This window comes from Balaenoptera musculus, chromosome 12 (assembly GCF_009873245.2).
Source record: "Balaenoptera musculus isolate JJ_BM4_2016_0621 chromosome 12, mBalMus1.pri.v3, whole genome shotgun sequence".
Taxonomy (NCBI): Eukaryota; Metazoa; Chordata; class Mammalia; order Artiodactyla; family Balaenopteridae; genus Balaenoptera; species Balaenoptera musculus.
The window spans coordinates 81,759,431-81,783,997 of NC_045796.1; the positions used below are offsets into that span (position 1 = coordinate 81,759,431).

At 44.1% G+C, this 24,567-nt stretch overlaps 1 protein-coding gene across 12 annotated transcripts in view; it reads right to left on the minus strand.

Moving 5' to 3' along the window:
- Positions 1-3,300: 3,300 nt before the first annotated feature.
- Positions 3,301-24,567, minus strand: part of DDX43 (DEAD-box helicase 43) — a 41,434-nt gene continuing 20,167 nt past the window's right edge. For 10 of the 12 annotated variants that reach the window (XM_036872271.1, XM_036872266.1, XM_036872272.1 and 7 more), the window contains 13 exons: positions 23,628-23,709; positions 22,237-22,393; positions 21,893-22,011; positions 21,184-21,285; positions 20,664-20,805; positions 20,020-20,120; positions 18,924-19,011; positions 18,135-18,262; positions 17,816-17,925; positions 17,212-17,350; positions 15,436-15,523; positions 14,751-14,906; positions 13,961-14,140 (listed from right to left, as the gene is read on the minus strand). In XM_036872271.1, the coding sequence (XP_036728166.1) occupies positions 14,790-14,906; positions 15,436-15,523; positions 17,212-17,350; positions 17,816-17,925; positions 18,135-18,262; positions 18,924-19,011; positions 20,020-20,120; positions 20,664-20,805; positions 21,184-21,285; positions 21,893-22,011; positions 22,237-22,393; positions 23,628-23,709 (1,373 nt within the window). In that variant the 3' untranslated portion in view covers positions 13,961-14,140; positions 14,751-14,789. Of the gene's footprint in view, positions 3,324-13,187; positions 13,304-13,960; positions 14,141-14,750; positions 14,907-15,435; positions 15,524-17,211; positions 17,351-17,815; positions 17,926-18,134; positions 18,263-18,923; positions 19,012-20,019; positions 20,121-20,663; positions 20,806-21,183; positions 21,286-21,892; positions 22,012-22,236; positions 22,394-23,627; positions 23,710-24,567 lie in introns of those variants that run through there. The other 2 variants (XM_036872263.1, XM_036872261.1) reach the window with 2 other exon arrangements.

Genomic DNA, 24,567 nt, shown 5'->3' on the forward strand with positions numbered 1-24,567 from the left:
GGGAAGTTACAGATACGCAGAGGCAGAGCCTCTGCCCTCATAATCCTGGATCTGAGCTTCCCGGTAAGGCGGCGTGGGGATGACTGGCCGGGGGAAACACACAGATCTTCACGCCGGGAAGGCCCTGCAGACACAGGAACCTCACACCCCATCTTTCCACCCATACCTGCTGCAAACACTCAGCCCTCCATGATCAGCCAGCTGCAGCTTTTTAGACATTCTCGCCCCCAGGCAGATAAAGGACCATGAGGGTCTTGCATTACCCCTAAGCTGTCCCAGAATCCAGGCCCTGGGGGTGGAGCCAGGATGGGGGTACCTGGGCCTCTGACCAGCAGCTGGTTGGAAGAAAGGAGACCCGTCCTGAGGGCAGGGGTCCCCTGAAGTCTGTGAGCCCCAGTGCCCTCATGGGATTCATCCCCAGTGGGGACATCGGTGGGACCTGCAGTGGTCTGTCTTCCACCCAAGCCCCTTGGTTAAGCCACGGCAGCGCCGGGCTCAGGAGTCTCAAACTCTGACACGACAGCTTTACAATGAAACGAGAATATGCTTCGGAACCTTCCAAAATGAGGGAGAGAAGAGTGAAATTGAAAGAGATGAACCTGAGGAGCTTTTCCTACAAAGTGCACTTTTTTACACTCACCTTTTTTTTGGTTTTATGTGGATTTTTTCTTCTTTTTTTGTTTTTTTGCTGCACTGCGCTTGCAGGATCTCAGTTCCCTGACCAGGGATGGGACACGGACCACAGCAGTGAAAGCGCCGAATCCTAACCACTAGGCCACCAGGGAACTCCCTCACTTTTGGTTTGAAGTGTCCTTCTGTTCAACCTCAACAAATGGACTTTTAGCAGCAACTAAGACACCATTTGAACAGCTGGTTTCAAGCCTGTCTCTCACCACAGGTGACACCAAAGCTAAGTGGTGGGTGCTCTCTTGCTGGAGATCCAACTCTAGGCCGTGGCTGTGCAGGTTTAGAGCCCTAAGGAGGGCCAGGGGCACAGTCTCCTGTCTGGGGGCTCCCCAGGACCAGGGAGGTGAATGAGAAACTAGACCTGGCAACTGCCCTCACTAGAGAGGGACACTTCTGCAAGATGGAGGCAGACGGGAAACTCTGTGACAGCCCCTCACTAGAACATCTGTCTTGGGTGGGAGGGTTTCCAGTCATAGGGGGACCGCCAGGCATTCTGCTGAGGCATGTGTCAGGCTACAGTGGAGCCTGGCCCATGTGGACACATGCAAGGTCAGCAGAGTGCCATGGGGGCTCTGTTCCCCTATACAGGTCACTGGACAGGACAGTGAATCTGACATTGACCCACACTCATAGGATCAACTGATTTTTGACAAAGGTCCCAAGGCAATTAAATGTGGGAAATCATGGTCCTTCCAACAAAGATGTGCTGGAACAAGTGGGCATCGTATGGGGAAAAGGAACATTGATCCTCACTTCTCACTATCCATAAATAAATTTGAAGTAGGTCACAATCAAAATTATAGAAGCAAAAACAATCAAACTTATAGAAGAAAACAGGATAAAATATGTCCAACGTGTGTGTGAGGAGGTGGGGAGATGCACAGGTGACAAAGGGCTTAGATCCAGAATATAAGAGCTCTTAGATCCAGGGTTCTGGTCACAGTAAGACAAATAAGCCCCCAACAGGAAGACACCTCACAAAAGTTGTACGGTACAGTTTACCAATGAGCACATAAAATATGCTCAACATTATTAGTCATTGGGGGAAATTCAAATGAAAGTCAGCATGAGATACCACTGAACACCCATATGAATAAATAAAATTAGAATGATGGACATAGCGAGTGTTGGTGAGGTTTTGGAGCAACTAGGGCTCTCATCCACTGCTGGTGGGAATGGTACCGACACTTTGGAAACCAGTGGAGCAGTTTAAATAAACTTAAAATAGAATATGACTTAGCAATTCTACATTTAGGATTCCTTTTTTTTGCCAAAGGAAATGAAAAATATGTTCACAAAGATTTGCACGTGAATGTTGAAAACAGTTTTACTTAAAACAGCCAAAACTTGGAAAAAAAACCCCAAATGTCCAACAGATGAACAACTTATGTCTTTACAATGCAATATTAGCTTTACAAAGGAATGAACTGCTGATACACATAATATCCATGAATACCAAAAACATTATGCCGAACAAAAGAAGCCAGACACAAAGGAATATATATGATTTGATTTGTATGAAATTCTAGAAAAGTAGATCTAATCTCTGTAGACAAGCAGATCCTTGGTTGCTTGCTGCTGATGGAAATGGGAGGGAAGGGGACAAGGGAATATTTCGGAGTGATGGAAATATTCTCTATCTTGATTGTGGTGGTTGTTAGATGGGTGTATATATTTGTCAGGAGCCATAAAACTTTACCCTTAAATTAAGTTTCATTGCATGTAGATTACACTGAGCTCGTAAGAAGATACTTAACATCATTCATCATTAGAGAAATGCAAATCAAAACCACAATGAGAAACCACCTCACATCTAAGACGGCGTCCGTGTAAATAGCAGAAACAACAGAAAGTAACAAGACTGGGAAGGATTAACAAGTGTTGGGGAGAAGGTGGAGATATCAGAACCCTGTACTTTGCTGGTGAGAATGTAAAATGATGCAGCCACTGTGGAAAACAGTTTAGTGGCTCCTCAAAAAGTTAACATTACCATATGACCTGGCAAATCTGCTCCTAGGTCTATACCCCAAAGAACTGCAGGCAGGGACTCCAACACATACTTGTACACGAATGTTCATAGCAGCCTTATTCACAGTAACCAAAAGGTAGAAACGGCCCAAGCGTCCATCAGTAGGTGAATGGACACACAAAACGTGCCATACACAGTTGACCCTTGAACAACAAGGGTTTGAACTGCACGGGTCCACTCACACCCAGATTTTTTTTCAATAAGTACGTACCACTGTACGATCTGTGATTGTTGAATCCACAGATGTGAAACCAAGGATACAGAGGGCTGACTATAAAGTATACACAGATTTTTGACTGCATGGAGGGTCTTAATCCTTTTTTGATTTCACAGAATTGAAAGCAAAAAACATTAAGATTTTAATTTTGTTAGGGGAATGGTTCTCAGAGATGTAATTTGATGCTTGTATCTCCACCTGCCTACCCTCCGTCTTCACTTTGACGTCTGAGAGACGCCTCAACCTCACCCACGTGCAAAGCCACGACTTTCTGCCCCCCACTCCGTCCTCCACGTGCCTCCCCGATATTTGACGCCTCTTCCTGTTTCTCAGGCCCAAACGACGGTGTCATTCTTGGCTCCTTCCTTTTCCACAAACTCCAGATCTGAACTGAAGGAAAATAAAGCTGATTCTATCTTTGAAATGTATCTAGACCTACCCATATATGAGCACTTGCTTTATTACACTATTAGTACTGGAGAGCAGTGAAGTAGATTTTCAGTAAATGGTGCTTCATCAACTGACCATCTAAATGGAATAAAATCAATCCAACAGAAATCAATTCCAAGTGGCTTGTGGATCTAAATAGGAAAGGTAGCACAAATTGGAAGATGACATAGGAAAATATCTTCATGATCTCAGGGTAGGCAAAAATCTGAGGGCAGGAATTTGTGTCTGCTATGTTTATGCTGCGTCTCCAGTGTAGACGCCCAGTATTTACAGAATGAACGTAAAGGAAACGTCCACACTCTCTGGAGGAATATACACACATACGAGTACTTGGATCCTTGTGAAGACACACAACGTTCTTAGTGGTCAGATTGAATGTCATATAAATGTCACTTCTCATTAGTGTGTCATCTAATACCGTCCTAACTAAAAACCCATTCAGATTTATTTTCAGAATACTCTGACTCTAAATTTCATAGAGGAAAAATGACCAAGAATACCTAGGAAAACCCTGAGGGAAAAAAAGTAGGGACAGGCAATGAGGTGTGATAAGGCCTATCAGGAGGCAAAACATATTTTAAAGCCACAATTACTATCTTTTTTTTTTTGCAGGATCTTAGTTCCCCAACCAGGAATCGAATCCACCTGTGCCCCCTGCAGTGGAAGTGCGGAGTCTTACCGCTGGACCACCAGGGAAGGCCCACACAATTGTTACCATTTTGTTAAATCTAGGCCACTATGTATTCCAAGGTGCATCGTTGGTTCGTGTGCCACTAAGAAAAACACTGCCAATTAGCCTATGACGTTAGATGCCTCCTGACTCAAAGATCTCACAAGTGTGAAAAGACACGTGCCTGGGATTGGCATCAATGCGTGGATTCTCAGACAGATGAGCAAAACAATAAACACGCCAGACACAGACCCAAAAACATGCGTGATTTTAGTAGAAGATAATATTGTAGATAGTTGGGAAAAGAGGGATCTTTCATTGACTAGTATTGAGAAAATTAGGTAGTCATCTAGGAAAAAAGCCTCCTATCTCACACCTGATACACACACACACACACACACACACACCCTCCAGCTGGACCAAAGCTGTGAAACCAAAACCAAAAAACAATGTTTATATCATCAGAATAGGAAAGGCCTTTCCAAATATGTCGTAAGTGGAGAAGCCACCCAGAAAGGCTGATAATCTGACTGCTTCAAAACAAACAAGACCCAGTGTCGAGGCCAACGGTGCCCCACAATCGAAGTGAAGAACCAAAAGGTAAACTGGGAAGTAGCCTGGCCACCCACCCGCCCCATCATGGGTCCAGGGTCTTCATTCTCTCCAGACCCCCGGCCACATAGCTGGTGCCGTGCCAGTTTCTATAGGGCCTCAGTCAGCTCCTAAAATGAGAGGGTTACTTTACAGAGAGTGGGTTGAATGGTGGCCCCAAAAGATGTGTCCCCCAGAACCTGTGAAGGGAGTTTATCTGAGAAAAGGGTCTTTGATGCCAATAGACTTGCTCTGCACAAGGTTGCCACAGACTCTCAATTTGTAAAAAAAAAAACAGAAAAACAATTATCTGTGAAGCGCAGTAAAGCAAAATGCAATAAAACGAGATCTGCCTGCACTTAGTTTAGCCTAGGAAGATGCCTTGGTAGTGCCACCCACTGGCCTAACAGAACAGGGTCACCAAACATTATCACATCCAAACACGTCTGCAGTTGCCTCTGCCTCCCTCGTTGTCCTGCCAGCTCTTCTGCTTTTAGGGAGGCCCTTAAGGTAGCAGCTCTGTGGAGATATAATTCATACTGGGACTTCCTGGCGGTCCAGCGGTTAAGACTCCCCACCTCCACTGCAGGGGGCAGGGTTAGATCCCTGGTCGGGGAGCTAAGATCCCGCAAGAGGCACGACGCAGCCAAAAAAAAAAAAGAAGAGATAATTCATATTAACATGTAATTCATCCATTTAAAGTGTACAGTTCCGTGGTTTTTAGTATATTCAAAAGGTGGGGGCTTCCCTGGTGGCGCAGTGGTTGAGAATCTGCCTGCCAATGCAGGGGACACGGGTTCGAGCCCTGGTCTGGGAAGATCCCACATGCCGCGGAGCGACTAGGCCCGTGAGCCACAATTACTGAGCCTGCGCGTCTGGAGCCTGTGCTCCGCAACAAGAGAGGCCGCGATGGTGAGAGGCCCGCGCACCGCGATGAAGAGTGGCCCCCGCTTGCTGCAACTAGAGAAAGCCCTCACACAGAAACGAAGACCCAACACAGCCATAAATAAATAAATAAATGAATAAATAAAATTAAAAAAAAAAAAAAAAAAGGTGGTATAGCCATCACCACTATGCAATTCCAGAACATTTCATCACCTCTAAAAAAGAAAAAACCATACTTGATTTTTTTTAATTTAATATTTTATAGAAACACTCTAATTCTATAGTGCTTTACAGTTTTCAAAAGTTTCACACATGATTTCATATAATCTCACATAATGCCATAATAACCCTTTTTCTCCCCCATCCCTATATTGCCCCTCTCCCTTCCCTCCCCCCACTAGTAATCACTAGTGTGTTCTCTATATCTGTGAGTCTGCTTTTTTTATTAACTAACTTGTATTTTTTAGATTCCACGTATAAGTGTTATCATACAGTATTTGTTTTTCTCTGACTTATTTCACTGAGCATAATGCCCTCCAAGTCCATCCATGTAACTGCAAATGGCATTATTTCATTCTTTGTTATGGCTGAGTAATATTCCATTGTATGTATGTACCACATCTTCTTTATCCATTCCTCTGTTGATGGACACTTAGGTTGCTTCCACGTCTTAGCTATTGTAAATAATGCTGCAGTGAACGTTGGGGTGCATGTGTCTTTTCGAATTAGTGTTTTTGTTTCTTTCAGATATATACCAAGGAGTGGAATTGCTGGGTCATCTGGTAGTTCCATATTTAGCTCTGAGAAACCTCCATACTGTTTTCCACAGTGGCTGCACCAATTTACATTCCCACCAACAGTGCACAAGAGTTCCCTTTTCTCCACATCCTCGCCCACACTTGTTATTTGTGTTCTTTTTGATGACAGCAAAGAGTGTTCTGCCTATGTTTTCCTCTAGGAGTTTTATGGTTTCCAGTCTTACATTTAAGTCTTTAGTCCATTTTGAGTTTATTTTTGTATATGGTGTTAATGTTCTTTTTTTTTTCTTTTTTCTGGTTTCTCATTCAGATCGTTTATTAAGAGCAAGAGTCGGGCCGTCCCATCCGTGTGATGCTGCAACACTAACAGTCACATGCACGCTAAGGAGACCCCCACCCCAGAACTGAGAGCCTTTCAACAGTACAGAGCTACAGATTACAAACTTAAAATACAAATGATCCCACCAATTTGGCAGGAAACACGTACAATATGAGGAGGCCTGGAATGGAAGTGTGCTTGCTTTTTGTGATAAGGCAGTTACAAAATGGAAAAAAAAAAACCCCAAAAGAAAAAACAGCCAACCTGCACCCCCAAAACACTCCGATGGGCATAAACGGATAACAGGCTTGTGAAACAGTGGAACCTGTACAAGCCTCTGTCATCGGCAAAGATGTGTTCATTAAGTGAAAGCCACTGAAGGGCTTGTGTTTGAAGATGCAAGCTAGATGAAATGACTGATTGTAGACATTCCTACCCTAAGAAAAGGTCCCTTCTTGCCCCCAGCTGGATTCCACCTCAAAGAACGGGGTCAGGGGCTTCCCTGGTGGCTCAGTGGTTAAGAACCCGCCTGCCAATGCAGGGAACACAGGTTCAAGCCCTGGTCCGGGAAGATGTCACATGCCGCGGAGCAACTAAGCCCGTGCACCACAACTACTAAGCCTGCGCTCTAGACCCCGCGAGCCACAACTACTGAGCCCACGTGCCACAACTACTGAAGTCCGCGCACCTAGAGTCCATGCTCCGCAACGAGACGCCACTGCAATGAGAAGCCCGCGCACCACAACGAAGAGTAGCCCCTGCTCACCGCAACTAGAGAAAGCCCGCGTGTACCAACGAAGACTCAACGCAGCCAAAAAAAAAAAAAAAAATTAATTAAAAAAAAAAGGGGTCCACTTTACCCCTCCTAACCATGAACTTGGCAACAGCTTGTAATAAAATGAAAGGAACACAGAGGCGCCCTGAAGCGCCATGCGTCCCCGGGCGTGACCTTGAGCTCACCTGTGCTTCAGATCAGCCACCTCGCTCGTTAACAGGGACGGGGCTGCGAATGGCAGGGCCACAGAGCTGCGTCTCTTCCAGCTAGGGGCACCTGAATGACCCGTGTGAAAGGCTCAAGCCTGACCCACAGACCACAGAGCAAGTGCATTTCGTGAGCATTTAGATTCTAAGACAACGTCACATTTCCCACCAGGACTCTGGAACCTTGGTCTTCAACGATAGGCTCCTTCTGTTCTCCCCTCCCGTTCATTTTGCAAAACTCAGCTGACGGCCTTCCCAGCCGTCAGTTGCAACCTGGAGTCCTGCAGGTCGGCTCTCTGTCCCTGAGAGCCAGGCTGGCCTTGGGAGCCTCTGCTCAGGGGCAAGGTCTCGAGGACGTGAGGGCAGGCCCCCTGCAGGCCGGGTTCCCGCTCTGCGGAAAGTGGACGAGCACCAGGCGGGTCAGGAGGGCGAGAGGCTGGTCCAGATGATGCCGGGGTGCTCGGGCGAGTCTTTCCGAATTCCAGTTTCCCCATCTCTAAAAACCAATGACTGGGCAACGGCAACCTTAAAGGACTTTCCAGCTTGAAAATACGGCCCTTCTCTAACACCGAGACCTGTGGTTTCCCCAGGTTCCTAAGCTTTTTTTCTCCGTAAAAACAACGTGTGAAGTACTTGCAGGAACATTAAGGTACAAGCCTTCAGGGGCCACGTAACCTTTAAACTCCGCACAGATCATATTTTAAAACCTTCTCGCTAAAACTTTTCCTATGTGAAGTGAGCCTCAGTTTTTGTGATGCAAGCAGGGCACTAAGGCCTCATCTGTCTCGAGGTATTTCCTAGCAGCCTGATAGCGCTCCCTCCTCCACCAGCTTTAGCAACACCTAGGGAGTAGACCCAGGCTGACGGGCTTTCCTCAGCATCTCCAACAAGGAACCAAGTGGACCAACACTCAGGGGGGAGGACAGCCAGGACACCAAAGTGTCTATTCTAAAGACAAACAGTGTGCCCCGGAGCAGTGCCAGCAATTAACCTGGCCCCCACTGGCCAGAGACTAAGATGGAAGTTACAGAGAACATAGAAAAGCCAGAGGTTGACAAAGATCGAACAAGGGACTTCCCTGGTGGCGCAGTGGTTAAGAATCCGCCTGCCAATGCAGGGGACACGGGTTTGAGCCCTGGTCCGGGAAGATCCCACATGCTGTGGAGCAACTAAGCCCGTGCACCACAACTACTGAGCCTGTGCTCTAGAGCCCACGAGCCACAACTACTGAGTCCACGTGCCACAACTACTGAAGCCCGTGCGCCTAGAGCCTGCGCTCCGCAACAAGAGAAGCCACTGCAATGAGAAGCCCCCGCTCGCCGCAACTAGAGAAACCCCGCGCGCAGCAACGAAGACCCAACACAGCCAAAAATAAATAAATAAATAAATAACTTTATAAACAAAAACAAAAACAAAGATAGAACAGGCTTCCCCAGGAGGCAGTAAGTTCTCTGTCCTCAGAGGTATTTAAGCCCAGGCTGCTCAAACCCCAGGTGGCAGGTTGTAGGCAGAATGTCTGGACCAGATGGCTAAAAGGCCCCTTCTCAACTGTTGCATCTTGTCATTGTAATGCCTGAGAGCCTTCAGGTGATTTCCATGCAGCAACAACTCTGCGATCCACGGTCGGGCCCCTGAGTTAGTTCCCTCCCCTACTTTCTCCTTTCTACCAGGCAGGTGCCCTGCAAGAAAGCAGCAAAAGTTCCCACAAAATAAACAGCTGAAATGCCAAGGTTAGATGCAGCATTCTAACTGCAAACAGTTATTAACATCTGCTCCCTGGAAGACTCGCTGTGACTATTTAGCGGAGACCAGAACATCTAACAACTTGGCAGCTGTACCACATAAGTGAAATTCCTCTTCCTTTTACACCACTGGTCTTGAATCCCTCGTCTGCAATCTTTCAGGGGGTTCAGCTATGATCTTTCTCACATGCTGTTGCCAACCTAAGAGTTTGTTCATTGAAATAAGAAGTCTGTCCGTTTGTTTTTTTAAAAAACCTTAAAACGAAGCAACACGAATGGCAAGATGTGACACCCTTCAGGGCATATGAAAGAAGCACAGCAGGCCGGAACCGAGGCAGGAGCTGTGCTCTTTAAGAAGACAACGCCAGTTCTGGATGGCACATGCCAGTTTTGCCCAGGAGCACCAAGCGGAGAGAAGGCAATGTGGCAACCTTACAGGTGGAGAGAAGCGCAAGTCCTTGACAGGTGGTTTAAAAATGCAGACAGCCACGGGGAGGGCTGCTTTCGCCAAGCCCCACTGCTCCCCGGAGCCAGACAGGGTTGCTTGAGAGGATCGGCCACCTCTAAGAGGCAGAAGCCTCCTGCCCCAGATCAAGCTGTGGGAAGCTGCAGAAGAGGCTAAGGCACGTGGCTTCGTGGTCTGATGGAAGAACAGATTTCTGCACCCAAGAAAAACATGAGCTCAGAGAGCTTTGTCTCTTCTCTCACCTGACGTGCTTTCAGAGGTCGAAAAGACACACGCAACCTCCACTTTCCAAAGGACCTCTCCTTAGAGGAAAAACAGCACGGGACTGCGTGCGCCCAGCCTCTGGCTGAGGGTGAAAAGTGTCCCGGGCTTCCCGTGGGAATGAACGCGCTCTTCCAGGCACACCGGGACAGACAGAGCTGAACACCCCAGCTTCTCGTCCAGAGTCTCTCTCAACTGGGCACACAGATCTGCTGTTGAAGAGACGGTGCCATGACCTACACATCCACAATTGCGGCTCAAACATCAGACAGCTACACTTTTTTTTTTTTTTCTCAATAGTATGTGGATATTTCCAGAGAGCAGGTTACCAATACCTTAACCCCATCTGCCCCCAAACTCCAGCCTGATATCAAAACACTCCCCTTGACAAAGGGGGTTTGGTGTTTGATTCCTTCGAACCCTTTCTAACTCAGCTTCTCAGGAAAAACCGACATAAGCCGTATACTTTAGAGCCTTCTTGGTGCCTACATATCAACAGCCTTGAGCTGTGAGCAGTGAGACGCTCTCTAAATACGCACTGAATCTGCACGACTGGAGACACAGAGAGCACCCTGACGTGCCAACCATGGTCAGGTGTATGAAAATACGATCCCCTCAGAGTCTAGAGGATGCTCTGTGTACATTCAATTACGCATACTTTAAAAGGCTGCAATCGGCTAGACGTGCATCGTGAGCACTGGTGAAAGCGTGGCTGCCACGGACACACCACGTGTTATTTAGTGAGAGTGGTGTCCTTGTCCACAGAAAGCACGCTCCACGGAACCGAGACCTTTGGCCACTCCACCTCCCTGCTCGGGGTTGGGGGGGCGGTTTCTGACTTCTCCTGGGCGGATGCTCAGATGAATCCATCCGTGAGACACTAAAACGCTCCACCAGGCCAGGCTGTCCACTGCTGCTTTGATTCTGTGAGGCTTAAGGAAGAACTCAGGGGCTTCCCTGGTGGCGCAGTGGTTGAGAGTCTGCCTGCCAATGCAGGGGACACGGGTTCGAGCCCTGGTCCGGGAGGATCCCACATGCCACGGAGCAACTAAGCCCGTGCGCCACAACTACTGAGCCCACATGCCACAACTACTGAAGCCCGCTCGCCTAGAGCCTGTGTTCCACGGCAAGAGAAGCCACGCACCGCAACGAAGGGTAGCCCCCGCTCTCCACAACTAGAGAAAGCTGCCTGCGCACAGCAACAAAGACCCAATGCAGCCAAAAATAAATAAAATAAATAAATTTATTAAGAAAGAAAAAAGAAAGAACTCAGAATTAAAACTGAGTAAGAAGGTGATACCTTCGAACGCAATATATGGCAAGGTGGTCAGAAATTAGAATTCAAGTCCTTTCTTCTCTTTCCTCCCAGTCCCTGGTCACACTCTCTGCTCCCCCAACACACTGACTAGAAAGTTTTGCAAAAGCATACTTTTGGATATAAAGCTTTATTTTCAAAGGATACTTTGGTTCTGATAGAATTAGATATAGGGGTCTGAGTTTTTGAACAGAAAGAAAAAACCAGGGAATTGTTAATACTTAAAAAAGTTTTTTTAGCAATCTTTCCCCCGAAAAGAGAGGCGAAGTGCCCACAGGAATGAGCATCAGACGGCACCGGCCTGTGCTGCCCAAAGCCGTGCTTCCTTGCTGACCCCCCAGTGCAGAAGGTCAAGGCTGCTCACAACTTCCACCCCAGGGCTGGACTCTGGAGCAGGAACCACACGGTCCTTGGCAGCTTTCTTGTGGCTCTGAATTAAGGATTAGTGCTTCTGAAAACATGAGCCCCAAACCACTAAATGCATCCACGTGTCAAAGCATTTCCGGCCCAGGAGAACGGCTGAGGTCGCGATACGTAACTTTGCCCGCAGAACGAAGCGTGGAGGGGAGCACCAGGGGCCGCGGCCCCCGGGAGGGGCTCTGCATGTGTGTTTCTGGACCCTCCACAATACAGCTGGGCGCATGGGACTGCCTGAAACCTCGCCTGACCCGAAACCTCCTGTTGGTGCATCAGGGTTTCCTGTACTACACGTGCTGAGCAACAGAAACGGCAGGGGGTCTCGGCACCTGGAGCTGGGGACCAGATGTGACAAGGCTGGCACTGAAGTGACAGCTCGATCAGCCAGCAGATGCCGCCTGAGTGCCCGCTGTGTGCCAGGCACAGGGCCGGCCAGGGACCCGCGTCAGACGGACTTGCTGACAAGCGACAAAGCTGGCAGCAAAGCGGGGGTCTGTGTCCCCAGCAGACGGGTCTGCTCACGCAGGTCCACCGCCAGCCGCAGGCTGCTGGACCAGGGCTACACCTCGCGCGAGGCAGCGTGGAATCACACAGTGACTGCCGAGACTGCTGTCACCCCGAGTCCCAGGAGAACTGACTTCATGCTTCGTCGATGCGGCCATACATTGTTTTCCTTTCGTTCTTTTTCTCATCTTGTTTTTTCTTGTTTTTTTTTTTTAGTCCAGTGGTTGCCTTAAAAGTCTGCATGTAAACATGCTGAATCAGGAGGACGTAATCCTCCTGACCTAAAAGATTTACAGTATTCATCAAGCCTTTTATTTACAGTAAAATTGAACAGCCTTCATGGGCTTAAGTGTAGCCGACATCACTGTGCATTAAGCACTGCACTTACCCCTTGAAGATGTGCTCCAGTCTCACTGGAGCCGCTTGCCGCCGCCCCTCATTTCTGGTCCAGTTTGCTGTGGTCACTCTTCACCGGGTAGAAAAGTAAGGAGGGTCTCGTGTTCACTCACAGGTCTGTCCCTGAAGCCTTGGCTGATGGTTTCTGCTCACTGGGCCTTACTGAAGCCTGGCCTGCTCTGCAGTTTGTAGCGTCCTCTGTAACGTCGGAGAGTGTTCACCTGAGGCTCCTGTCCACGTGCAGCTGGACCTTCTTCTGCGAGGTGCTCTTCTGGACCCTCTTGCTGAAGGATGTGACGCCCATGGGCCGGAGGCAGCAGCTCTGGCCGTAGCCCGGGGCAGCAGCGGGACGGGCCTTGAACCGGCAGCAAGCAGCCCACCGGTCCCTGCAGCCCCTGGCTGCATCCCGAGCCCCTCAGGCCCGGGGCTGCCCTCCCCACACTCCCCAGCGTGTTCTAATTGCGGTCTTTTATAACCAGATGTCCGGTTTTCCCAGCACCACTTACTGAAGAGACTGTCTTTTGTCCCCGCTGTGTATTCTTTTCACGTTTCATTCTGCACTTTTAGGGAAAGATGGGCTCCTAGCTGTTAGCCTAGCCCACCTTCGCTGAAAACCTGTCAGTAGCCCAAATTAATGTTAGTATTTCACTAATTTTAATGCATTTTCACGTAATGAAACTTATTACAAAAATTTATTCTCATTACATACACCTTTTTGGTGGGTGTTTGTGGTTCTTGGATCATGAACATATTTCCTCAGTACTATTCAACTTCTGACAGACGATAACATGGTATAAGTAATTACCATGTAGGGAACAGAAAACTACACAAAAGTATAAGGGAAAGTAGGGGACCATGATTAGTCAAAGAAGCTTTCGGGGAAATGAATTTACCCAGGATTTACTTGATCCTGGAGCGCTAGGCTAAAATTTAACAAACAGCAGTTGCATATTTTGGCCCCATGAAATCCTTTTACCGTTTCATTTCAAAGTAGATAAAGTAGTAAGAAAAGTACCACCAAATAAAACACTATGTGGTAAACACAAAATTAAAGGGCTATTGAGAAAGACGGATCAGCTTGTCTTTTTATCACAGAAAAAAACTTATTGTATTAACAGCATTTTCACTGCTATGACAACATCTGAACAAGCTTGAAACCCTTTAAAGATTGACCTTAACACAGCAACATTATAGGGGACAAAATTTACTTTTATTTCTTTCTTTAACATAAAGATAGCAAAAAATGAAATTTTAATGCTACATTCCTTAATATCGATAAAAAAATTTTCAACTCAAGTTTAAATACTTTTGATCTTATTAAAGTATAAAATACTGAATTCTACATTTTAAACACTATTATTTTAAGAATCAGTCATCTCTTCATACTGCCAGCATGCTTCCAATACTTCCACAGTATCTTAAATAAATATGTCTCAAAAAAAATCTTGAATTCTGAAAAACAAGCAGGAAAAACCATAAATTGATGTACTGTGCCGTTCTAATGGGGGTGAGGTGATCTTTGAATCCCCTAGTGATCACTGAAGCTGAGCATCTTTAACTTGTTGGACATTTGTATGTCTTTGGAGAAATGTCCATTCAAGTCCTTGGCCCATTTTCTAATCAGGTTGTTTTTGTTCAGTGTTAGGAGTTTCCTATGTCATAGGCATTAGGCCCTTATATGATATGATTTTCTCCATAGTTTATTCATATGGCTCCCTACTGGACATTTATGTCCAGAGGAATTGCTGGATCAAAAAGTGTATGTATTTACAATTGATACATTACCACCTGATTGCTCAGAAAAGGTTATACCAATTTATACCTCCACCAGTTCTATTATATTCCATTATACTCTTACGACTGTACAACTTAAAAGTTTTTTTCTCACCTCTGAATTAATACTTCTAAGATATATTAACTAGAATTTAGGTAACAGATAAAGAATAAGATCTCATTTATTATGTTAATGACTCTTAGAGATAATGCTGATTGTAATAAACACACTAACAAAGCCTAGTTAAGGAAACCAGGTGTTTGAAAGTCCATGTTATTCAAATTTTACCTCTTTTAAGTAGGCTGGTACCACTTTTCAACATAGACGTTAACAATAAAACTTCTTGGGTTTTCCTTGGGGTCTTTCCCATTTATTTTCCATTTCTTTTTTCAGTTTATTTGCTTTATATCTCTCAGCCATCACCACAAGATCCTCTGGGACACTCTGAAGCCATTAAACGTGTTATTAGGATTGAGGCGATTCTCGTTATGTAACAGCTTTTCTACAATCTTCAGAGAATCTCCACAACTGATTACATGACACCTTCCAAACAGAATGGAACGTGTCCCTCTGCATATGCAACACCGAATCTTCAAGGTATAAAAACCAGCCTAGTCTTAAAAACCCCGTCAGTAAGTACGCGGCCCTCCTGCCGGCGTGGCCCTTCAGCTGCTTCCTGGTGCCTTTGCCTGGTGTCACTTTCTCACCTCGGGGCCTGAGTGTGTCCTCTGCTTCCTCTGTTCTCTCCAACCTCCACCGCACTGGGATCTTCCTCAGCAGGGTCCAGTGATGTTCACCCCTATTAGACCAGGTTCCCCACTTATATACTATAGTGCTCATCTTTGCCATGCTACAGCCCTCATAACACGCTTAATTACTTGTTTAATATCTGTATTTCCTGACAGGCAGTAAAGCCCCAGTACTTGGAATAAGTGAAATTTGAACCTTAGAAAACAGAGTTGCATATTCTCACCTGATTTGCTCTTTCCAGAATATTAATTAATTCACCAGCAATCTTCCAATCATTTCTAGTGATAAGGGTAACAGATACCCCGGTCCTCCTTCAAGGGGGAAAAAAGTCAATTTAATTTGATTTATAATTTATATTCACGATTCAGCTAGCAAAATAGAACAAAAACAGCAGCAGCAAAACCTCAACTCTTTCACAAGCCCAACTACGTATGATACATTAAGATTTAGCCATTCAGGGACTTCCCTGGTGGCGCAGTGGTTAAGAATCCGCCTGCCAATGCAGGGGACACGGGTTCGAGCCCTGGTCCGGGAAGATCCCACATGCCGCGGAACAACAAAGCCCATGCGCCACAACTACTAAGCCTGTGCTCTGTAGCCTGCGAGCCACAGCTACTGAGCCCGTGCACCTAGAGCCTGTGCTCCGCAACAAGAGAAGCCACCGCAATGAGAAGCCCGCGCACCGCAACGAAGAGTAGCCCCCGCTCGCCGCAACTAGAGAAAGCCTGCACGCAGCAACGAAGACCCAACGCAGCCAAAAAATTAATTAATTAATTTAAAAAAAAGATTTAGCCATTTATATAAAGAAGATGTGGTACATATACACAGTGGAATACTACTCAGCCATAAAAAAGAACAAAATAATGCCGTTTGTAGCAACATGGATGCCACCAGAGATTATCACACTAAGTGAAGTAAGCCAGACAGAGAAAGACAAATATCATATGATATCACTTATATGTGGAATCTAAAATAGGACACAAGGGACTTCCCTGGCGGTCCAGTGGTTAGGACTTTGCCTTCCAATACAGGGGGTGAGAGTTCCTTCCATCCCGGGTCGGGAAGCTAAGATCCCACATGCCTCACGGCCAAAAAACCAAAACAGAAGCAATACTGTAACAAGTTCAATAAAGACTTTAAAAATGGTCCACATCAAAAAAAAAAAAAAATCTAAAAAATAAAAAATAAATAAATAAATAAAATATGACACAAATGAACCTATCTATGAAACAGAAACAGAATCATGGACATAGAGAACAGGCCTGTGGTTGCCAATGGGGAAGGGGTTGGGGGAGGGATGGAGTGGGAAGTTGGGGTGAGCAGATGTAAACTTTGATATATAGAATGGATAAACAATAAGGTCCTACTGTATAGCACAGGGAACTATATTCAATATCCTATGATAAACCATAATGGGAAAGAATATTAAAAAAATAGAATGTATATATATATGTATACATATATATGTATAACTGAATCACTTTGCTGTACAGCAGTAATTAACACAACATTGTAAATCAACTATACTTCGATTAAAAAAAAAAAGATTTAGCCATTCAGGGCTTCCCTGGTGGCGCAGTGGTTGAGAATCTGCCTGCTAATGCAGGGGACACGGGTTCGAGCCCTGGTCTGGGAAGATCCCAAGTGCCGCGGAGCAACTGGGCCCGTGAGCCACAACTACTGAGCCTGCGCGTCTGGAGCCTGTGCTCCGCAACAAGAGAGGCCACGATAGTGAGAGGCCCGCGCACCGCGATGAAGAGTGGCCCCCGCTTGCCGCAACTAGAGAAAGCCCTCGCACAGAAACGAAGACCCAACACAGCCAAAAATAAAGAAATAAGTTAAAAAAAAAAAAAGATTTAGCCGTTCAAACAGCAATTTGGAACCTAATCTGCAGTTGTTTAAACAGCATGTTATGGGGATTTTATGATAGTGCTCTCAGAGGGGAAAAACGTCCTTTTTGTGAAGAGAATGGGGAGCCAGGTTGGATGGACTGACTTACCCTGCTCTCCCGGTGCGCCCTACTCTGTGCACATATTCTTCGATGTTCCGGGGAAAATCGTAATTATAGACATGTGTGACATCATGGACATCAAGACCACGAGATGCTAAATCGGTAGCAATCAGTATTCGCACTTTCCCTAAAGAGTAAAGCCAAAAGAATACAGACACATGCTGGTACAAACCAACCCAAGACATATCTGTCCCCTAATATCTGATCAGGTGAACTATCCTTGCTTTTAATATTAAAACTCTTTTAAAGACAGTGAAGATGGGAAAGGGTTACTTAGCCTTTTTTAACTGCTGGCAAGTTACAACACAATAGATTCCAAAATTCAAAGGGTCCATGAACCATGGCAAAGATATATGCCTCTCAAGTAAATTAAGACAACACCCTCACTGCAAATTACTGCCTTGATATCCAGGTTTTAAACATTAGCTTGAGATAGTTCTGAGAATCTGATTAATATTTAGAACAAGTATCGTTCTGGGATCTGCAAGCTGAAGGCAGATCTTAGACATGGGTTCCATGAAAAGGTGCCATCACTCAAGCAAGTCCAGGCACTGGACACTTTTAAACTGCAATACTACTTGTATAAATGTACCTGTTTTAAAGTTTTTTAATGCTCTCTCTCGATCACTCTGTTCTCTGTTGCCATGCAGAGACTCTACTGATATATGCTGGATACACAGGTCACTTGATAAATGATCAGCCCTGAAGCAAAAGATAAAGTCAGGGGTCTAAGTGCTTAGTCTCATACCACCATCAATTCATACTGTTACTTCCACTGGCAAGAGTCTGAAGTAATGTGCATATTGTAAGACATACACCAACCCCCCCCCCCCATTTGAAATGCATATACACATAGAAACAATGCCAAAACAAACCATGACTGATGATTTGAATGTAAAAAATATACTCACACAGCTTTCCGGCTAACAAATATTATGACTTTGTCTTTGGGAGACATGCTCTCGATGAAAGTTTGGATAAGCGATCGTTTCTCGTCTTCTGTGGTGACAATTATATTTTGCTTCACGGTACTTACAGCCTAAAGGACTCAGAGATCATAGTTCATCAATATTAATGGGCAAACCCCATATATTGGCTTGAAATCCATCTTATTTCTATCATTGGTTAAATGTTCTCATAAACTGCTAGCAGGAAAAATGGCAGGTCCTTGCAAAATCACTGGTTCCTACTCAAGGATTTATGGCTCAGTCTTTCACTTTTTACCAGTGAGTCACCCACGCTAAGTTGGGAACTCTTGAATACGTGGCAGTGTGTTGAAAGCAGCCAGTTACTATTGTTGGAAAAGGAATAACCACGGTTTGAGGCCAAGCTTACAAAACTATCGCCGTGAATTTGGATATAGCCTTTGCAATGAAGATGTTCAGCTGATGACCCAAAGAGTTTCCATTCAATAAGTATTTAGACAACACAAAATTTCAAAGTATCGCTGGTACCATTTTATTGACCCAGAGATGAAATAGATTCTGAAGCATTTATCCTGTCTTTCGTGAAATCTCATGAAATGAGCCTAGGGCAATGACCCATTATTAATTACCAGTGATTTAAGTAAAACGTCAATTTTCATTAATGATTAGTTGAAAGGCCAATCTCAATTATGAAGTGAAAGGCCAGAGAGCTTTACAATGGCAAAACATTTCCATAATTAATAAGATATAAATAGTAATTAAAAACAAGCTTACAGCTAGATCCAAAGTACCAACATACACAATCATGGGCTCTTTCAAATAAGATTGTGCAAGTCTACGGACAGCACATGGCCACGTTGCACTGGAGATAAAACGTAATACACAAACATTAAAAATGTATTATAAAGCAAACATTACTAAATTTCCCTAAGAATGCTATGAACCAAATTACTCATGAAAGACAAACTTAGTACTTTTTAATGAGGCCAATTTCACAGAAAACATTTGCTTCACAATGAACTGCTCAATAAAGCTACTAGATTAAACCTTTAAAAAAGTTTAATAGGTTTGTAAACAAAAGGTGAAGAAGAGCTATACCTTTCTAATCTATGAAAAGGTACAAGGAATTCAGGTGTTAGATTAGTTCTCTCGGCCTTTATAAATAAGGCAAAAAACCCCAGTATTTTTCATACATTGTCAGCAGGCAAAACCAAATGCTCATGCCAAATAAAAACATTTTAACTGTACCAATGATTGGATATGTACATTCAGATGTTTCTTCAACCATATATTATGAAAGTCACCACCTTCTGTACTTTCACACTAATTACAAAGATGGGAAGTTTAGTAAGAAAACAAAATGAATAAATTTAGTCTACTTCCCCAATCACATACTCTTCTGCTGCCTCAGCTTTATCTTCGCCAAAAAGTATTCTGGACAGGTGATTACTTTTTCCAATCTGAGACCCCCCTGTGGTACAGTCTCCCCTGCATTTTTTTATAGAAATCTTATTCTTTTTCAAACATTTATTTATTTACTTAGGCTGTGCCGGGTCTTAGTTGCGGCACGTGGGATCCTCATTGCAGCATGTGGGATCTAGTTCTCGGACTAGGGATCGAACCCGGGCCCCCTGCATTGGGAGTGCGGAGTCTTAACTGCTGTACCACCAGGGAAGTCCCTAGAAATCTTATTTTTAATTCAGGAAACCCAACAGTCATTGCTAAACTGTTACACTGAGTTGCTATACTAAGTGATGACATATCTTTCACCAAAGGATCTCAAAATACTTTTAAGAAAGGCTCTAAAATCAAATGGATTTGGTTCCACTGATTTCTACTTTGCAGACTAGCAAATTAAACATATACCTACCTTGTCATGACTGTCTGCCTGTCTGGGCGTACATCTAATAAAATCTTCATTATCTGGGGTTCAAATCCCATATCCAGCATCTTGTCAGCTTCATCTAATACCTGCATTAAAAATGGTTAGCTTAGGAGAATTCCCTGGTGGTCCAGCGGTTAGGACTCCGCGCTTTCACTGCTGAGGGCCCAGGTTCCATCCCTGGTCAGGGAACTAAGATCCCACGAGCCGTGCAGTACGGCCAAAAAAAAAAAAAAGATGGCTAGATTAGGTATGGAAGGTAGCTAATATATATGCTCTGCCTTTATGAATGCTAAGGTAATTTTTTCATTTCCTCCATTACCTAAGCTATCTGTAGTTGCAACACAGATTGATTTAAGTTTGCCAACTAACAGTTTCTAAATCTATTTAATGAAAAAGCAATTTAAGTGTCTAAAATATTCATGTGGAATTCTTTTGTACTTACCTACATTTTAAAATATTTATATAATACTAAAATGGAATGATCTTAAAATCTGTATTTTAACAAACTAGAGGGAATGAGCAACATTCCTAAGATTTAAAACCATTATGAAATGGACAGCCATTCTAAAGGGTTTGATGCAGAGTTCAGTTCTTCCTCCCAGGACCCCGAACCCCTGCTCCACGATTACCAGGTAGGTTACGCTCTTCAGGTACACAAAGTTATTCATTTGTAGATCGTGGAGTCTTCCGGGAGTGGCAATAATGATATCGACACCTTTCGCTAAGTCTTTTATTTGTCCATCTCTATCGCCACCACCATATATACAAACGCTTAAAAAAAAAAAATACAGAGGTTCATGTTCACGTGGGGAATATCCCATCACAATTCAAAATCCCAACCAACCTAGGCATTTTGGGTATAAAATAAAAAGTACATAAATCCAAAGTCTCAGGTAGTACAGTTTTGGCCCCTTTCTGAGAACCATCCACAACCACCAACCCACAGGGACGTGTCCTACGACAGCCACGGTCGCATCCTTGTTATCTGACCCCACCACCCAGGTTACGGTCGATTTGGATCAGGGGTAAGTAAGCCTGACCCACGCTGAGCCAATCAGCTTCTCAGGATGTGTGAAAATAATGGGGAGGATGTCTACAGCTACAGATGGTTAGAATGCTGATGCAGGAATGGTCAAAGAAAAGACTCACCTTTTAAGACCTTTATATGAATATTTACGGCACTCAGCTTCCACTTGCAGAGCTAGCTCTCGAGTCGGGGTGAGGACTAACATGCCCGGCCCATTCCTGGCTCTTTGGAGAGAAAACACGTTAGTAAAGTACCCATCTCAGATATACAGGACCTTCATTCAGTGCCTGCAATGAGGGAATTCCCTGGCGGTCCACTGGTTAGGACTCCGAGCTTTCATCTGCTGAGGGCCTGGGTTCAATCCCTGGTCAGGGAACTAAGATCCCATAAGCCTCGAGGTATGGCCAAAAAAAAAAAAAAAAAAAAAAAAAAAGGCAGCAATGATTGTCAAAGCCACAAACAAGCACCACACATAAAAAGTGGAGAAATAAAGAAAAACAGCCTAACAAAAAAATCCTAGGGTCCAGACACCAGCCTTTTCATTGAACAGGGCCAGAGCTTTCCTGTGTCAGACATTCTCACAGAATTGTACTGGACACGGTAATTTAAACAATTTGTTTCCAGTGTTTCACTATTAAGACTTTCGGTGGATACTACCTATTGCTTCCTAAAAATGTTTTGTCCATTTATAGCTCAACAGAACAGCACAAGTGCATTTGCCCGAAACTAGGCATTACCTTTCGACCAAGGCAATCGAAGAAACTTGCATTGCATTTTTGGAATCCATATCTGTTAAACCCCTAAAGAGAACCCAGATGTAGTAATTCTTACAGAGGTTGTGAGTCAATATGAATAAATCCAGGCATTAAGTAGGACAATGTCTTCCCCGTTCCAGTCTGAGCTACTCCTATAAGATCTACTCCTTGCAGAATGATTGGCCATGCCTGTGACTGAAACAGAATGAGAAATATTAAAATAAAAAGTGCATTGCTTTCTGTCAAGTGTTCCTTCCTCCTCTCCCAGCCCCAAACTTCTCAGCATTTTGAGTGCTAGGCAGCGGTGGAGGTGCTGGGGGGACACTCATAAGAGACAGCTGCTCCCTGGTGTTATAACTTCTAACGACCAGAAATTGAGGGGGGAAAGTCGATGAAATGTTAGAATTAAAGAAAGCATACCTGAATTGGTGTTGGCCTTTGAAAACCTGCCTTTTGAAGGTTTCTCATAACTTCAGGATAACAGTGAAATGCATCCTCAAAATTACCAACAGGGTTGGGAAGAGGACGTTTCTCACCACCTTTCAAGTCATCACACATTATATTATAATTTTCCCTCCTTTAAGGAAAAATAGAACAAGGATTAGTGGCTTTGGTCACTTTACTCCCCAAGCAAGAAATTTTTTCCAACATTAGTTCATGTCATATCTAGAAATTCAACTGCAACTGATTAAAATTAGACTGCTGGTTAAGGTACAGTAAAACATAATAAGAAATAGAAGCAAGCCCATCTTTTTTTTACCAGAATAGTTCCAAAGAAGGAAAAAAATTACACTGTATGCATGAATGGGCCAATGAAAATTTCATGGAAAGGTTAAGAATAGAGCCTGACAATGCAGGGGACACGGGTTCGAGTCCTGGTCTGGGAAGATCCCACGTGCCGCGGAGCAGCTGGGCCCGTGAGCCACAATTACTGAGCCTGCGCGTCTGGAGCCTGTGCTCTGCAGCAAGAGAGGCCGCAATAGTGAGAGGCCCGCGCACCGTGATGAAGAGTGGCCCCCGCTTACCACAACTAGAGAAAGCCCTCGCACAGAAACGAAGACCCAACACAGCCATAAATAAATAAATAAACAAATACTTTAAAAAAAAGAATAGAGCCTGAAAATTATATGCTTCATGAATCAAAGTCAGATTTGGCAAACGCCTGAGGGCCTATAATGTTTCACACACATTTCCTTAATTAATCCTCAACAATACTTTGAAGTGGGAATTATTCTCATTCGACAGGTGATCTTTAGTCACTTGTCCACGCTCAGGGCCCTACCCCAGTCCTAGAATAACTGCTCTGTCTGCTATACCATACTCTCTTAGTTTTAGAACAGATATTAATAGAAAAAATGTTGCCATTAGGACCTATAATTCCAGATAATAAGGACCAAAGAGTAAGAAATTTGTCTAATATTCAGATATCAGATCAATTTCTCATGATTTTCAACACTTGTTGAAATAATTCTCAAAAACTGCTAATACAGCAGGCACTAACCACGTGTCTCTTTAAATTTAAAATTTCAAATTCAGTTCCTCAATTATATTAGCTACATTTTAAGTGTTTAATAGCCACATATGGATAGTAACTACTCTAGATCTAGACACAAATATAGCCCATTTCCCCTCTTCGCCAGAAGTTTTATTGGATAGCAATGCTCTAACGTATATGATGTAGGGTGCAACCAAGTTTTCTTTTGAATAGGAAGCTACAGTTTCAAATGCAATCATTTCAAATCTTTTCCTCATGGGTTCATTTACCAGCATAACTCTACAAATACTCAATAAAAAGTAGTAAAACTATTCACCTCCAATTGTCTGCTTGGTCTTGTGACATTGAACTTGTTGTTTCTGACTCCACGTAAAAGTTTTTCTTAATTGGAGGTAAACCTGGGACAAAACCCAAAATTTTAACTTGGATGATTAATGAGCATTTACATTTCATTGACATTTATTCAAAGCAACAGAAATCAAACTAAAATATGTATCAGGTTCACCTTGCACAGATATAGCTCTAGACAGCTGTCCCACACTTTGCCAGCAAAGCTTTTGCCAGCCTCTCAGAGATCTCCATTTTTGCTTTGTCTTTCAATTACATTTTTCACCCAAGAAAGAGATCTTTAATAATTAAATATAAAATAAACCATGCTTCACAAGACACACAGACATCACAACTGATGAATCTTCTCTCATAGTAAGCTAACTTTCTTTTCTTTGAGGGTCCATCCCATTACTGTTTAGGAATAAAATATTTATCCTTAGTCTATCCTCTACTTTGAAGCTACTTTGTTTTCTTTTTTAAATGCTTATCATACTTCCACCAAACTTAAATCCTTTTTCTGCTTCCCACCTCCACCCAAATCTCCCAACACACGCTGTTGAGATTGCATGGGACAGGCTGGCCACCGGAGTGGAAGGAACCCTTGTTAATATTTGTCACATGGTAGTGTTCACTGTTTCACTTTAAATAAATGATGTTGTCCCACTGCCTCATTCTGATCAAATTCATGCCTGAATTTACTCTGAAATTCAGTGAATAATGTAAGAACATTATACTCCATATATAATTCCAAGTGAGAAGTAAAAAAACCCATTTCTTCAAGAACTGTACGATCTTATTAAATGTTTTTCCCTTTTTATTTTGCCCTTCTTGGCCAGGACACTCCAAGATCAATTTTTGCTCAGTCATAGCAAAATGTTAACTCCTGGTTGGCATGTTTACTCACTTCATTTCCCTTTTGGCCCAAT